A 17612-nucleotide genomic window follows, 5' to 3' on the forward strand; every position below is an offset into this window, starting at 1 on the left:
GAAAATTAGAAAACTAGTCAAATTCAGGGAAGTAACTAGCCTGGTTGACTCACGTGGTACACAGCAAGGGAGAGATGTGACACACTAGTCTGGACAGGAGTCCGTTGTAAATGCAGTATTCGTGCAGAAATGTGCTGTTGTTTGATTGGTTCTCTCTCAAAATATATATATATATTTCCTGGGGGTTGAGGCCTCAGGTTGTTTGGATTTGAAAATCAAACAGTTGTATTGTAAAGGGGCGGAGCTCGAGGGCTGTGTGTGGTTGTACATGCGGGTGTTTGAGTCAGAAAGACAGAGGTAAAAAAATCCCAGACCCCATTATCGATTGCATTGTGCCTACAACATCTCGCAGCCTTCCCAGACTCTAAAGTCAGAAAGACTTTGAGTTTGTTGTTAGCTAAACTAGAAAGCTACTACATTGCAGAGACTATGGACCACAATGATTGCTAATTCTGCTGCTGAAAAATATTCTGCATGTGTGAAATGGGACCAACTAATTCCTGTTTGAGGACAAATAATAGGCCAGTATGTGACTTTATGGGTCTAGTTAAAGTACCAGATAGGGAGCAATATCATTATGTCTACTTCTTCACAAATACTTGCCAGATGTTGATATGGGGTACGTTTGTAAATTCATTCTGGCTACTCTGATTTGAGTATGACAGAGCGCAGAGTAATTGATTAATTTATGAACTCGGCAAAAAACAGAATGAAATAGTCGCCAGCAGCACAGTTACAGCAACTAACCCTCTTGATAACATGAAACAGTCTAACCAGCTCTGCTATGGCGAGTAAAATGATCATAGTTAGGAGTTCTCTCATTTGATTCTGGAAGTAGCTAGCAAGCTAGCCAACTTTAGCAAGTTTTTGGTGCTTGACTGACATTGTGAGGTCAGAAGGCTCGGATCAACCCTAATACTTGGCCAGAGCGTCCAGTGCGCTCTGAACGCTCCAGAGCGAAACACTTTGAATTTACGAACGGCTCAGAGCGCACTTTGACACACTGGAGGCAATTTATGAACACATCCTTGGACAAACAGCTGCAGATGGAATTCCCACCTCAACTGCACTAAGTGGCAGAAAATTCTGTTTCATTTCCTGGATTTTTTTATGCACTATAAAAAAAGACAATACATTTACGATGTAGTACAAAAACAAATGAATAAATCATTACCAAAACCAAAAAATTGATTTTTTAAAATATTCATGCTCATAGTTTTCTAAAATGTATGTGTACGTTGTCATTCAAATGTAATACCAAGCTAACCGTTAACCTCTGTTTCTTGGAAGTTAACTGTCACTCATCATCAACATCACCAATCTTTGTTTAATATTAAGCTATGTGTTAAACAAGTGAGATATCCACCCATGGAGATAAATGTGTCTTCTTCTCGCCAATTACTCAGCATCAGTTTGGAGCTTCCGATCCCCTCGACAATCCCAACGAACCTTCCATCAATTAGACCCGGAGAAGATCTACACTGACCACCAGACCATGCTCTTGCACCCAATCTTCACATGGTAATAGACTCCATATTGATTGGCCTGTGGGCTGCTCAAGCCTCCCTGTAATGGAAGACTTGAGAGCTGGATATTAGAAATGAACCGAAAGTATGGAGAGCACATGATCTGATGTATCTGGTCATGTGGTCAATCAGGGGTTATGAGAGCCTGGGAGCAGCACTCAGCACTAATGGGAGGTCTGTTAATCTGTTTATCGGTCACACTTTGAATGTTTAATGAAGCCTCCATAAGCCCTTTATAATGCCTACATAACTGCATGACAAATCATCTATGCAAATGTCCTTATGTGACCCCTTTCTCAAGGTTCAAAACATACATGAGACATAAAATGTAAGATGGCTTCAAGATGCATAGGTTTAAACAAAGCACAACCTGTTTATATCGAAAGCTCAGTTTTCTCCACATTTGTATGCAGAAAGGCCAATGTTGTAGCTGCTCTGGTCTTTCACAGTCTTTGATCTTGGAAACCTGGTGAAAATTACCAGCAGCACGTCAATGAATACCATTTTCTAAAAAAGGTGCCCCTGTCAATTGAAAAAAAAAAATGTTTCTGAAAAGTGCTGTGCTCCTACATCAAAAGAATCACTGAAACCCTTCATGGAAAATGAAGAGTGGGTTGAACCTGGGAAACCTTTTCAGCACAATGGTTTGAATGAGTGACATCCGCTGCTTCTTTATCAAGGGCAAAGTCTCTCGGAGAAGAGAAGCACAAACCTAATGAGATTTGCTGGTGGAATAAAGGTTCAATGAAAAATACATGTTCATTCTTATGGTTATCAGCACCTTTTAGAACATTATGGTGTGCAACGTAATTCATGTTGTGTTAACCCTTTCATACATGCCCTGTAGGCAGAATTAGCTTATGACCTCTGCTGTAAGATTATCATTTAGAGACAAAGCTCATAATTTATCATCTCAAATGTCAAATACATAACCATCAAATAATTACGATGTAACTTGCGTAGCAGAATTGTAGTTCATTTTGTGAGAAATATTTCATTTTCAACTGCTATGTAATGGTTAACCAGAAATAACCATCATTACCTTGGTCTATTTTTTTTTATTTGTTAATCTGTCAGAAAAATATGATGCCCTCTCAAAGTTATAGCTTTTCTTTTTATTAACAAGGCTGTTGACATTATTTTGGCAATTTCCATTCCTTTCATTGAATGGCAATACTTTCATGACAGACAAAGTACATGCATTTATGTCAAGCAAAGTACCACTGAGTATAGACTATGCCCTTGAAAACTATTATTGAGATGACAACCTATGAGGCATGAAAGCGTCTAAAATGCATGTCTTTGGGGAAGACATGCGATGACAGTAATAACTGTGTAGCAACAAGCACTCAGAAAGCCCCTGCACTCAGCACTTTCCACTACGAGGAATCAAGGTTCACCTGCCGTTAAGTGACAAAGGCTAGGAGATGAAGAGAGATGAGGGTGTGGAGAGATATGTGTCAATGTCAGCTCTATAAGAACCCTAAGCTGGCTTGTCAGCACAAGCACAGTTATGGCCACTACTCTGAATCTAATGGATCCTACACCTCTCACACCAACAACAATACTACAAGGTTTATGACTGCTTGGTTTCGAGTGACACCAACTAATAGAGAGGTCACTGAAATTGCCGTGGCACCATCTGCAACGCCTCTATGATATCGGAGTGTCGTTGGTCTATAGCTGGACCTACCCTATATGACTGCTACATGAGCAGCAGCTGAGCTCAGTCATACTGTACCAGAAGAAGAAAAGGTGTTCTTTCATCCATGTGTTTCTGAGCATGTGAGTGATGAAAAGTTCACACCTCCAGGTCAAGACGCTGCATCCATTTTGATGAGGCCAGAAAAATGGACATGATAAGTCAATCAATCTTTTCTCCTGTAATGTGACTTTGCATTGGCCATACAAGCGCATGTTTCCTCTACTCTCTGCTCACACACTGAACGAGAGGGGAAAAAATAGAGCCAAGTGCAATATTTATAAATCATCAGTGGACATGGATAACAATTCTTATTCCACACTCTGGAAGGGTGTGATAGAGGAACCTGTGTGCATGTTTGTCCATGGGGTGTAGTTGCCTGATGAGTACGTGCATCTGCAAAAGCCCTCCTTTGTTAGGATTTCAAATCCAAGTTGGGATTTCAAACCACAGGAACAAAAAACAGTCAAGACTCAAAAAATCTTGATCAACCGTTACTCTGTCCCTCATGGCAACGCTAAAATGAAGTAAAGACTTGAAAGAGTGGATTAAAACTCCCTTGTATCTGGCAGAGTGAAGATAGAGAGAGCTCAGACACTGAGTCATATGTTTCTTATCCAACAGTCTTATTTAGCAGTGTCACTCTTCCATAGACTTTTTGTCATTCTTTCATACTTTTAGTCTGACTCAAATCCAGTCAGCATGTACTGCTTCTGAGTTGACAGGTAGGAGGCAAACTAGCTAGCTATGTATCTTCCCAAGGAAGTCTGACGTTACTGTCAGATACAGCTTTTATTTGACGCCTTCTTCCGGGCGTTATAGATCTGAAGCTCTCACATATTATTGAACACGGCCTGCAAAAATGTTTAAAGGATTCAAATGGAGAACAGAGCCTTTCATGGTACAGAAATCATTAGCGAGGAGACTCACCCCAACCCCGTCCTCCTGTCGGTATTGCTTCCAGGCTAGGCCGGTGTCACTGAAGAGCAGCAGGTAGCCGCTGACCCAGTCTGAGCTGCCGTAGCGCCCCTGTGTGGCGACGGCCGTCACCTCCATCCTGTCCCTGAGGTCCAGCTGCAGCCACGGCTGTCTGTCTGTCACCTGGGGAGACCAGCCTCCCGCTCCTGAGACCAGAGAAAGAAAAAACATTTCAGGACAGGAAGGTGCAAAGAGTGACCTAGCATGGCTAGGTGTGACACAGCATGAGTAGATAGACAGACAGACACGCACACAACCCCAAACAGATAGGTAGTCCAGACAGCTATCTCCAGTGAGAAAGATTATTTTCCTTAAAGCTCCAGCCAGAGAGAATATAGAGTGTGTGGGAGAGAGTGGGATTGTGTTTGGTCACTGGTCACTGTTGCAGTTATTATGTCTGTAGGGCTGTGAGTCAGACAGAAATAATAGAGAATTTTTCAGATTTGGCATTTGGGTTAACTCATACAGGCTCACTGGCTGTACTCTACTATATGTGTTCATGAGCACGATTGTCTAAACCCTGTCTAAAAGCAGTTTAATGTGGCATTATTGGAGGTGATTCAGACAGTTTTGGCAGTGCCTTTGCACCCTTAGACTAGTCAGTCCTTTGAGTCGGATCGGAAACCATTTGAACCAAGGGTTTTTCTTTCTCATCTTTGTAGTAGTGAACCATTAATGGCTTCAATCATGTAGTTGTGCCTTAGAAAAAATAAAATAAAAACAAAAGCAACTAACTTTGATTCTGGTCTGGTATTCAGCATTCTATTACACATAGCCATTACTCTAAAATATGGACACGGTCTTGATATCCCTTAGCCTGTGGACCTAGTCTCCCAGAGAAACTAACAGAGAAACAGACATGCTAGCAGAGATGTATTAATAGCCTATCCTCCGACTGCATTGAGATTCTGATACAGTAGCATGTTTTTCCCAAAGCCTGAAAGGACGTACAGTATAGAAAGTATATTAAGTATATCTTTAAGCTATGTATTTCCAGTATACAGTCATGGCCAAAAGTTTGGAGAATGACACAAATATTAATTTTCACAAAGTTTGCTGCTTCAGTGTCTTTAGATATTTTTGTCAGATGTTACTATGGAATACTGAAGTATAATTACAAGCATTTCATAAGTGTCAAAGGCTTTTATTAACAATTACATGAAGTTGATGAATATTTGCAGTGTTGACCCTTCTTTTTCAAGACCTCTGCAATCCGCCCTGGCATGCTGTCAATTAACTTCTGGGCCACATGGTGGCAGCCCACTGGTGGCAGCCCATTCTTGTATAATCAATGCTTGGAGTTTGTCAGAATATGTGGGTTTTTGTTTGTCCACTCACCTCTTGAGGATTGACCACAAGTTCTCAATGGGATTAAGGTCTGGGGAGTTTCCTGGCCATGGACCCAAAATGTCGATGTTTTGTTCCCCGAGCCACTTAGTTATCCCTTTTGCCTTATGGCAAGGTGCTCCATCATGCTGGAAAAGGCATTGCTCGTCACCAAACTGTTCCTGGTTGGTTGGGAGAAGTTGCTCTCGGAGGATGTGTTGGAACCATTCTTTATTCATGGCTGTGTTCTTAGGAAAAATTGTGAGTGAGCCCACTACCTTGGCTGAGAAGCAACCCCACACATGAATGGTCTCAGGATGCTTTAGTGTTGGCATGACACAGGACTGATGGTAGCGCTCATCTTGTCTTCTCTGGACAAGCGTTTTCCAGATGCCCCAAACAATCGGAAAGGGGATTCATCAGAGAAAATGAATTTATCCCAGTCCTCAGCAGTCCAATCCCTATACCTTTTGCAGAATATCAGTCTGTCCCTGATGTTTTTCCTGGAGAGAAGTGGCTTCTTTGCTGCCCTTCTTGACACCAGGCCATCCTCCATGATGACGGCATGTGTTTCCTTGCTGGTAACCATGGCTGACAGAGGAAGAACAATGATTCCAAGCACCACCCTCCTTTTGAAGCTTCCAGTCTGTTATTCGAAATCAATCAGCATGACAGAGTGATCTCCAGCCTTGCCCTCGTCAACAACGAGAGAATCACTGACATGATGTCAGCTGGTCCTTTTGTGGCAGGGCTGAAATGCAGCGGAAATGTTTTTGGGGGATTCAGTTCATTTGCATGGCAAAGAAGGACTTTGCAATTAATTGTAATTCATCTGATCACTCCTTATATACAAATATATATAGGTATATACAAATTGCCATCATACAAAATGAGGCAACAGACTGTGAAAATTTAAATTTGTGTCATTCTCAAAACTTTTGGCCAGGACTGTACAGTATGAGAAGCTTGTCAAAGTGTGAGATGAGTAGTATATTTTGTCATTATGTGTGTGTGTGTGTTTGTGTGTGTTTGTGTGTGTGTGTATGTGTGTGTGCGTGCGTGCGTGCGTGCGTGCGTGCGTGCGTGCGTGCGTGCGTGCGTGCGTGCGTGTGTGTGTGTGTGTGTGTGTGAGTGAGTGAGTGAGTGAGTGAAAAGAGAGAGAAAGAGACATTGCACACACACACAAACAGTGCGTCTGTGTGTGTGTGTGTGTGTGTGTGTGTGTGTGCGCGTTCGTGTGTGTGTGCTAAACTACTTAAACATTGGGAGCATTAATAGCTGTATGTTGCAGTGACTTTTGTGTTGTTTATAGTGAAAATGCTATTAAAACATTTTGATGTAGCCTAAAAAATCTGACAATCAAAGCAAAGTATACATGTTACTCAATGAACTGCTTTTTTTCTATAGGGACAAATTTGAGCAAATTCAACAACAAAAAATGAACTAATGCCATTAACTTGATTCATTTATGTTAATCGTTTGAGTAGTCCTAATTGTAATGTATGTTATGTTCCTTAAAGATGTGTTTAAGCCCCACAGCTACTCAGCTATCAAGAAGAAGAAACAGGTCAGCTCAGGCAGAGATTCATTACTCAGCTGCTGTGGGCTGGGACACAACACCATGGGAGTAGATGAGCTCTGAATATCAAACCAGAGTCTCAGTCACAGAGGAAGCATCGTTTACGGAGCCCCCCCCCCAGAGAGAAGGATCATTCAGGTTCTTACAGACTCACAAAGGGAGGTTGGCTGTGGCTAAAAATAACCTGGGGTACAAGTCAGTGTTTGATGGACAGGGTGTGAAAAATATATGTGTATTTACAGTATGTTTCCCTGGAAGGCCTCTGTTTGTTATATATATATATATATATATATATATATATATATATATATATATGTACTGTATGTTAAAGGCCAAACAGCATTTTTTAAGTCAGGCAACTCCAACAACTCTGTTGTTACCACATTGACAACTTTCCAGACTGAGGAGTATGTAGTGTCTGGGACAATTAGGTTGGCCTTTGGAGTTCATCAATACTTTGACATGTTCTCATTTACGTGAGTGAAAGCCATTGATGTATAGTGATCAAATGCAGATGGCAAACTCTAAAGGAAACAGCTGGCAATTAACTGCTCACAACCATATAATTAAATGACAAGCAATTGTTGTTTACAATCCATCCATCAAATCAATTACAGCGATACACAGATCATTTGTGTTTATTATGCTACACGTGGAAATGAAATGTTACAGCAACATGCTCTGCACAGGATGTTCATGGGAAGTTGACTCTGCGTCAAGAGGTTATTACTGATGGATAGGTACTTATACACAGTGTTGAGCGTGGCCTTAATCTTTACTCACCATCTCTTCTGTTGAGCTTGGAGAAGTGTGGAACGTTGCTGGTGGAGGACTGCGAGGAACTCTGAAATGAGGCCTGGGGCAGATTTGATACCAAAGGGCCATCACAGTTATCTAAAGAGATCAAAACCAGAGCAATCAGGTTAGCGCGATAATACAGTAAGTAGCCTTGATACACCTCTGAGAACTGTGGCAAATATGCTTTCAACATACATTTTGTAACATTGAATGATCCTGTTTCCTGTGATCTCCTTGAGCGTGTCTTATACTGTCTCTAGTGAATGATTGATGGCATTCAAGTGAGGTTCACTGCCCCCAATGTATGACACATGACAGTGTATTGTATATGCAGACAAATGTGACAACCAACTCATTAAGTTCTGATTGCATTAGACACAAAAGATGGGAAAGACAAACGGTTCTGAGAAGGGTTATGCCTAGTGCTTCATTTCAAAGTCATGCACAGGCTGATGAAATATGAGTTCTGGTAACCTTTTCTCTTCGTTTAACCAAGCTCTGCTGTTCTATGTTGACTGGGAGATGTAACTAATTACATGTGTCATAATCAGTCAAATATTTGCCATGTGATGGAGCACTACAGTGGAAGTTAATTTACCCACGAGACAAGAATCATGGGAAATAACAGTATTCTCATTAGAAATGATCAGTCAGTCATATGTGTCATGTATCATTGATTCGTATTGGATAATACATGGTTTCCAACATGTTGAAGCTAGCTCCCGGCACCTCGGACTGTGCACCATTTTGTTCAGGTGTGTCTTTAGAGGATTTGGATGCTTTGAGGTTTGGTTATGCAGAAAGTAACAGAGCCCCTTCAAATGACCGACAACGTACCGCCTAGAAAGTGTTTGACGCGATCTGTCCTGGTTCAAAGGGGATACAAGTCTCTTTAATCTCTCATTGTAGGGACAGAGTCATTTTCAGTTCAGAGGAAATCAACAAGCAATCGCCTCCTTGTTCACATAAAAGACCACAAGCGCTTTCTCTTCTTTTGTCTGCTTGCTGCTTGCCCTTCCTCCAGCAATTGACACATTAATTTATCTGTTTAGAATAATGTCAAGAAAACCCAAGAGACAATCCATTATTGTTCTTGTTTTCAATTGTGGCTTCTATTGAAGCATCTGCGCTGAATTTGATTGTGTCGCTGCAGGGCTTTTATCTCGCATACCGAGCAAATATCACTCCGTTCTCTCGTCTCACATTCTTCTTTTCCCTCCATTCTTATCTCTATCTCTCAGACTTTCTCTCTTTCCTTTGATTCCAATTAGTATTCCGAGGTTTCGTTACATCACTGATTCAGTAGTACCTCATTGACCTGCTGAGACCTGCTGCTTTCTATTGCACCTTATTGGCCTTCACCATGGGTACGCCGAGAGCGGTTTGTTTACAGACGAGTGAATGCCAGCATGCGATTCAGCTCCACAGAGAAGCGTGGTATACAGTATATCTATAATACATCATCTCCTATTCTCTCTGGCTCTCTTTTCTTGTTTCCACTCCCTCTTCTATTTCCTAGTTGTTTTCCCTTTCTCACTCCTCTTCTCTCCTCTCTGCACACTTGCCTGCCCCCAGCTCTACTGTCTATCTCTCTTTCTCATTAGAGCATATTTCCTCTCATCTCCTCTCCTCTGTGATTGCTGGGGACAGCTTTTTTTCCTCGTCATCTTGATGAGACTTTGCCCTCAGACTGCAGTCTGGGACCTGTCACTGACCCCCTCCCTCCCTCCCTCCCTCCCCGCTGTCAGTCAAGCCCTCTCTACCATATCCCATGCCATGAGGCATCTGCAGGTGAGCTGAGCAGGCTCCAACATCAACGAAGACAGTGACAGGCTTTTTTGGGGGGGCTCACCCTGGCCTCACCCCCATATGCATGATTACTGATTTATTTGACATGTAATAGCATGGGACGGGGAGTACTCTGAGCAAAACCCAATGTTCGTCCCAGGTGAACATTCATGGGATGGGCTATAGCTGTACTAGCAGTATGGTTAAACACAGAGGAAGAGCCCCTAACCATGTCTGATACACTCCATAGAGGCCAACAGTTTAAGCTGCCAAGCAGTAGCTAAGCTGATTATTCAGCTAATTAACCTTTTCACAGGTCTGCTCAATGAGCCCCACATCAAAAATGATGGCTCCAGATTTTATTAATTGATTTCCAACATCATCATGAGAGAGAAAGAGAGGCGAGGGTGACAGCGGGAAGAAACACATGATGGAAGAGCATGGAGATAGGGTGCAGGGTGGCGAGGGGCCCTCTTGTTATCTCTCAGTGTGCTGCATTTCCACTAAACATCAGAGCTAAGATATTTCAGAGACTGATAGGGTTTTAAGCCCCAAAGTAGGCTTGACATTCAGTTATAAAACAAGAAGAAGAAATGCTGGAAGATGTGGTTGTGGAGTTCTAAGCTGTGAGGCTGTAGTGGCCAGAGAATTATATGATACCCAATGGTAATCTCTCAATGAGGGCTCTAAGTACCAATGAGGGCTCTAAGTACCTAAAGAAATGGAGAGCAAGGAGGCTCAAGTCTGCTCAGAGACATACAGGGTGTACAGTAGAATCACTGGGATATATCCCCAAGCCTCACCCTCCACGATTTGGAGAGAAAAACATTCAAAACTTCACACTGACCACACATATTTTGTGGTGTTACTTTCTGTGCTAAAATACCCAAAAAAATAAAAGACGTGAGAATGAGGTAGGTGTCCCTCACCTTCTCTGTCTTTCTCTCTTTCCAATTCTCTTTGTTGAAAGACCTCAAGCAGTTTGCCTACCATGTCCTCACACACTCTTATTAAAAAGGGTTCCAAAAGGTTTCTTCGGCTGTCCCCATAGGAATTTTTTCTTGAGCATATGGTTAAGGGGCCGGAACATAATAAAATGACATATTTATAGACTGCAAATTGACCACAAGAAGCCTAAACGGATATAATATTTGACTAAAACATAATCATTTCAAACCTTGGTTATATTTGGGAGCATTGATAAGCATAGGGTGACGTCTTTCGGATGGGACGTTAAAATGGGCGTCCTAACTCTCTGTGGTCATTCAAAATCCCACTTATTGTAAGAGTAGGGATATTCACCCCGGTGTCATGGCTACATTCCCAACCTGGCCACATTCCATCATGGCCACCTAATCATCCTCCTCATTCCAAATTGGCATATATCACTGCTCATCTCATCAACTGACAGCTGATGTGTGGTGAGAGTTCTTGCACAAAAATGATTGCTGTGCATCACTGAGGTGGGTGCTACACATTGACGGTGGATGAGGTGAGTTTCCTCCTACTATGTAAAACACTTTGAGCACCCCAGTTGGTAGAAACATGTTATATGATTCCAATCCATTATTATTAATTACTATTATTTGTATACAATCACATATGTCTCTCTATTATGCGTGGGAATATTTGGGAACAGATTTCCAAAATGAAAATCACTCGCTGATTTCCTGGTCTTTTTACAGTCTTTTATTTCCAACAATGAAAATTCAACAACAACAAAAATATATTTGTTTTATTATTAGTTTTTGCCCAGAAAACTTAAAAAACCACCAGAGGGCCGAATTCGGCACAGTTGGGAAACCAGTTGGGAAACCCTGCCATAGGAGAACCCCTTTTTGGTTCCATATCAAATCCTTTTTGGTTCTATGTAGAACCCTCTGTGGAAAGGGTTCTACATGGAACCCAAAAGGGTTCTACCTGGAACAAAAAAGGGTTCTTCAAAGGGTTCTCCTATTGGGATAGCCGATGAACCCTTTTAGGTTCTAGATAGTGCCTTTTCTCTAAGAGTGCACCGTCCTTGGTGGCGGTCACATCTGCAATAAGTCTTAAGGTTGGCGTCAACAGTATTGGACTACACAGTCTTTGAAAGTAAGGAGGGCCTTGAGTGCAATTCAATAAACTCCTCTTATCGATCTGCATATTGCACTGTTGTAATATCTTGTTTATATAAGCACTTTCTCTCTCTCTCTCTCACGCTCTCTCTCGTGCACTGTGATAATAAAAGTGAGTAATTGTTTCCACTTCCGAGATGTCAGGTTTAGTCATGCAAAGTAATTCAAACAGGACCACCTGCTTTGTGTTTGGCATATGCCAAACTGCATTACATTGATAAGCGTTTTAATTTATGCATTACCTCCCATACATTGTCAAAAACAAGTTTTAAACTAAATCAATTCTCACAATATTGTACCTAACATGCAAATGTCTATTCCATTTAAATGATCAATCTAAACAACTCTTGAAACTGGTATATTATACTGTTGGGTCCCGGGCCACAGTTGCTCGTCCATCGTGTTGTCGCACGGTATGCCAAAACGTAGATACTTTTTCTATACAAAAAAACATTTGGCACTAAATTTTTTGTTATGTTCGGTACTTCTGTCAAATGTGTCTCACGTGACTGAGAGGATCAAGTCTGTCTATCAGCGCAGCCCCTTTACAGTGCGAAGAGCAAAGTGCATAGTCCACTTACTTATGAATTGCTAGAGCTGTTGGGGCTGCATTGGTTGATCCCCACTCATGATGCACAAAGGTTAACACACTTGAATACTGCAACATGGCATGCAGAAATGTTGAAACTGTTCATTACTGTTCACAAAACAGTAATAAACAATACTGGTAGCTTCCAGCTTTACTTGTAGGCTACATTTCCTTGCTAGCTTACGCCTGAAGCATCAATTCAATACCCTAGTACATGTTTGTAATAATATGCAAACCATAACGCAAAATATGCTGATTTCAAAGCTAATTGTCACCAAAAACGTTACTAATTCACTTTGTCTCCTGCCACCAAAAACTAATTTACTTCTTTGTCTCCTCCTGAATGACATTCCTTTCTTAAAGAGACAACGCACACTTTTATAAAAGAAAATACTGCTTCTTCTATGCAATGTTGTTGATTAGTACAATAAAATAATAGTTCCACAAGCTTCCCATAATAAGTTGGGTGAAATTTGGCCCATTCCTCTTGACAGAGCTGGTGTAACTGAGTCAGGTTTGTAGAACTCCTTGCTCGTACACGCTTTTTCAGTCCTGCCCACATATTTGGGATTGAGGTCAGGGCTTTGTGATGGCCACTCCCATACCTGGACTTTGTTGTCCTTAAGCCATTTTTCCACAACTTTGAAAGTATGCTTCATTGTCCATTTGGAAGACCGATTTGCAACCAAGCTTTAACTTCCTGACTGATGTCTTGAGATGTTGCTTCAGTATATGCACATCATTTTCCTGGCTCATGTTGCCATCTATTTTGTGAAGTGCACCAGTCCCTCCTGCAGCAAAGCACCCCCACAACATGATGCTGCCACCCCCATACTTCACGGTTGGGAAGGTATTCTTCAGCTTGTAAGCATCCCCCTTTTTCCTCCAAACATAACAAAAGTCATTTTGGCCTAACAGTTCTATTTTTGTTTCACCAAACCAGAGGACATTTATCCAAAACGTACAATCTTTTTTTTCTGAGGTCTTGGCTGATCTATTTTGATTATCCCATGATGTCAAGCAAAGAGGCACTGAGTATGAAGGTAAGCCTTGAAATACATCCACAGCTACACCTCCAATTGACTCAAATTATGTCAATTAGCCTATCAGAAGCTTCTAAAGCCTTGACATCTTTTCTGGAATCTCCCAAGCTGTTTGAAGGCACAGTCAACTTAGTGTATGTAAACTTCTGACCCAATGGAATTGTGATACAGTGACTTATTGCCATGCCCTGACCTTAGAGAGCTTTTTAGGTCTCTATTTTGGTTTGGTCAGGGTGTGATTTGGGTGGGCATTCTATGTTAATTTTTCTATGTTTTGTATTTCTTTGTTTTGGCCGGGTATGGTTCTCAATCAGGGACAGCTGTCTATCGTTGTCTCTGATTGGGAACCATACTTAGGTAGCTTTTTCCCACCTGTGTTTTGTGGGTAGTTGTTTACTGTTTAGTGTTCTGCACCTGACAGGACTGTTTAGTTCTCACTTTGTTATTTTTTTTCTAGTGTTCAGTTTTCACTAAAAATCATGAACACTTACCACCCTGCGCTTTGGTCCGATCCTTCTTCACCAGACGGCCGTTTCACTTATAAGTGAAATAATCTGTCTGTAAACAATTGTTGGAAAAATGACTTGTGTCATGCACAAAGTAGATGTCTTAACTGACTTGCCAAAACGATGGTTTGTTAACAAGAAATGTGTGGAGTGTTTGAAAAACTAGTTTTAATGACTATAACCTAAGTGTATGTAAACGTCCGACATTAACTGTATGTTTTGCTAGCAGTTGCCAATAAAACAAGTCCTAAATGGAAGGGGTTGTATGTCATCTGCAGCCCCATGAAATCAGCTAAAACCAACTCAATAACACAATGCATGCACGCACTATTGAATAATATGCATTCACCTGTATTGTGAATAGACCTAGGCTACATCTTCAGTTACCCAGATTAACTATAGAGATTTACCTTTCAACTAAAAGTTTACCATTATGTTGTTTTTGTAGTCCCATTTAAAGTTAGATTGTTAAAAACAAAGTCAAAATTGATTGTATGATTGTCTTATTGAGTTCTTCATGCATACAAAAAAAAAAAGATGCCCAGCGATTGAACAGAGCAGTAGCTGAGATTATGTCTGGAGCAAGTGCCATTCTGTAACTTTGGCTTAAACGCCTCATTTTCTGTTGTTGTGGTATTTTTTTTTAATCGAGTATTGTGATGGTATCATGTATCGTGATACTAACCCTGGTAGTGGTATCGAAGTCAAAATTCGGGAATCGTGACAACACTAGTCTATCGTCACTTGTGTGGGATCCATTAGAAATGCCTGGGCTGCAGAAGAGGATGTACAACCATATTCTCAACCGTGACCTTCAATGCTGTGCAGTCCACTAATGTAACTGCAGCCATGTCTATCCAATGTAATATTGTACAGTACTTCAGGGGAACATAAACACACATCCTGTAGATGGGTTAGCTGACAACGTCACAAAAGTGATGTAGGCACTTCCATGGAGCAGAGGTCACCGTGTTGTTGTGATTGCTAGCAAGAATGACAAGAAACTGCCATGTGGGGAATCGTAAGTGGCTCGTTTCATCTTGTACTTGATACCATGTCTTATTTTGAGGTGTTTGGACTGATTTCATGTCAATGTCCCAAATATGCCAAAATTTTGCAATCTAGCTAAGCAACAACTGTAATGTTGTATTTGAGAGACAACAAGTGCTCATTGTGCAGATGCAGTCACATTTTCATTAACATTGGAGTTGAAAGATAGCTCACATGTTGTCAACAATCTAAGCCAACCCTGTCAGTTTTACCCCCACAGTTGTGCACGGGTCAGTTTTGTTGCTAAACAACCAACCTGTCTATACAACATAAAATTGGGTTCCTAGAGCAATATTAACAGAGGTCAAGGTCATTTCCATGGCAACAGCCTTTAGGGCATAAATGTCCCAAATATCTGTTGTGCACCTCTCCTCTACACCTTGACAGGTCATGTATAGGATATTTGAGGATTGGATTGGCATGTGAATATTGTAGTCATCAAAAACATTTCACAACTTGGAATATAACCGTTAGTTATAAAACACCATCCATGTCAGTGTGTGAGACTGCCTGTGGACCCTAAAGACTTGGGGCAAGCTGCACAGCATGGCTTTGCAGGCTCTGACACACTGTGGATCATCAGCTATCTTTAAAAATGAGGCCTAACCTGGTACTGGCAACCAGGCACTTCTCTCTCAAGGTCTCAGACCCTTGTGAACAAAGGTTGTGGGGAGGGAGAAAACAAACAGGGATTCAGTGATCCATTGCTTTTTCAGAAGAAACAACTAAACTGCTTCAGAATTCTTACAGTATTCTTTAGAATCTTTCTTCTGAGTTGTGTAATACTCCATACCTCGGTCACTTTCAGTTCTCTGTCTTAGCATATTACTATTGTATCATAGATGAAAGGCAGATGTAGCTTGTGACGTTAACTACTGCAGGGTTTGACGTTTCTTGACCTTTCTGGGGAATTTGCATGTAATTGCAAACACATTTCCACTAAGCTTTCAGCAGCTCACAGCGGCAGCTACCTCTGCATCTACGACTCTCACAGGAGCCAATGGCCTTGAGAGGGAAAAAATAAAATGATAGAAGGAATAGAATATCAATATTTACTCAAGGGAATTCTTAGTCAACCCAGCCCACTGCTGATGCAGGACATGAAACCCATTTTCATTTTAATATAGTCAAATGTTTCCTTTCACACATTAGTTTCTATAGCAAAGCTCCACAAAATATCCTCAGATGGTTACATTTGCAACAATTACTTTTCTGATAAATAACATCTCCTGGACCCCTTAGGTGGCTTTGATATCATTGCCAAAAAGCATTGTTATATCTTCCTGTCTGCACAGATTTAAGACAAAGGAAAACAAATGCTGCTGCTACCACACAGTCCAACCAAGGTGCATGACTTGGAGATACAAAGAGATTTTAAATAATAAATCAATAATCTTTTGCTGAACTTCCACTGTCCTTCAGGAGTAGCTGAATATCTCCAGCATGTATTTAAAGGAAAAAAACAGAAATATGCGACTGAATACAAATTTTCTAGTACACGGCAACCAGGTAACGTTACAGTAGTTTGTGGATTCATGGATAACAACATCTAACCTTTTAAATCAATGAGTGGTTATATGAAATCAAAATATTTTCTACACCCATTAAATCCCGAGATTGATTTTCTCCGCTGGTTCTACAAATCACCCACTGGCTTTGATTAGCCTATTACCTGCTTTCTGAGGCCTGAAAATCATCTAGAGATTAACACCTGAAGCAGGGCCTGATTAAAAGTGCTCATTAAAACTGAAATAAAACTCCTATTATCATGGCCGATTAGATAACGACAATATCGGCCAAAGATAAACCTGATAACATGACATTCATTGTACCATTCAGTCAGATTGTGGCGTGCACGTTAACTGAATCATAAATCCAAATTGAGTTGAGTTATAGACGGAACCGGCGAGAACCTGCACGAACACTTGTAGTGTTCCCCTAATCCATCAGTGTGAGATTAGATCACTTCCACCAGGCAGAAGGACATTAAGAGTCCAGTGATCTGAACGTGTCGGACACATCTCCACTGATCCAGCCCTGCCTGCCAGGCCCCAATAAGAGCAGTGAGTGGGGTGGAGCTCATTCACTTAGCTAGCTACTGCACCACAACTCTCCTTTGTTGTTTCCACTGAGCAGTGTGGCTTCTGGAGCATCACTGTGTGGCTGCTAAAGAGGATCCCAGGACATAAAAATAACTGGCAACAGCTTGATTACAATGATCACTGTACACTCTCCATCAGTGACTCATTCATCGATTTCTCTCTTGTTTTGGATGCTGTCTCCATGTTGGAGCTCTCCTCCTGGAAACACCTGCATTGGCTAGTGACCACTCATCTAGTAGACAACAATGCCATGTTAAAAAACAGACAGCATTAAGTCTGTTTGCATGCTTTGGCCCACTGGATCTCATCTGACCTGATTTGGCGGCACTCAGATCACTCGCCAGCAGATGCCTCTGATGCTGAGTGGATCGAGCCATTTTTTAAGACCCAGATACAGCCGGGCAGTGAGATATCTGCCAATGTACATTACGCACATCACTACAGCAAGTGCCAACGTGCTCTGAAGGGATTTTGATGTTGACGCTCTCCTTTTTATTCTGTGGTATGCTGC

The 17612-nt window shown here is 41.4% G+C and overlaps 1 protein-coding gene across 1 annotated transcript in view; it reads right to left on the reverse strand.

Moving 5' to 3' along the window:
- LOC115109819 (contactin-associated protein-like 5) overlaps positions 1-17612 on the reverse strand; it is a 110710-nt gene that overhangs the window by 77133 nt on the left and 15965 nt on the right. The window contains exons 2-3 of the mRNA XM_029635082.2: positions 7895-8005; positions 4159-4352 (exon numbers count right to left, since the gene is read on the reverse strand). Coding sequence (XP_029490942.1) covers positions 4159-4352; positions 7895-8005 — 305 coding nt within the window. The remainder of the gene's footprint in view (positions 1-4158; positions 4353-7894; positions 8006-17612) is intronic.

This window comes from Oncorhynchus nerka, linkage group LG3 (genome assembly GCF_034236695.1).
Source record: "Oncorhynchus nerka isolate Pitt River linkage group LG3, Oner_Uvic_2.0, whole genome shotgun sequence".
NCBI lineage: Eukaryota > Metazoa > Chordata > Actinopteri > Salmoniformes > Salmonidae > Oncorhynchus > Oncorhynchus nerka.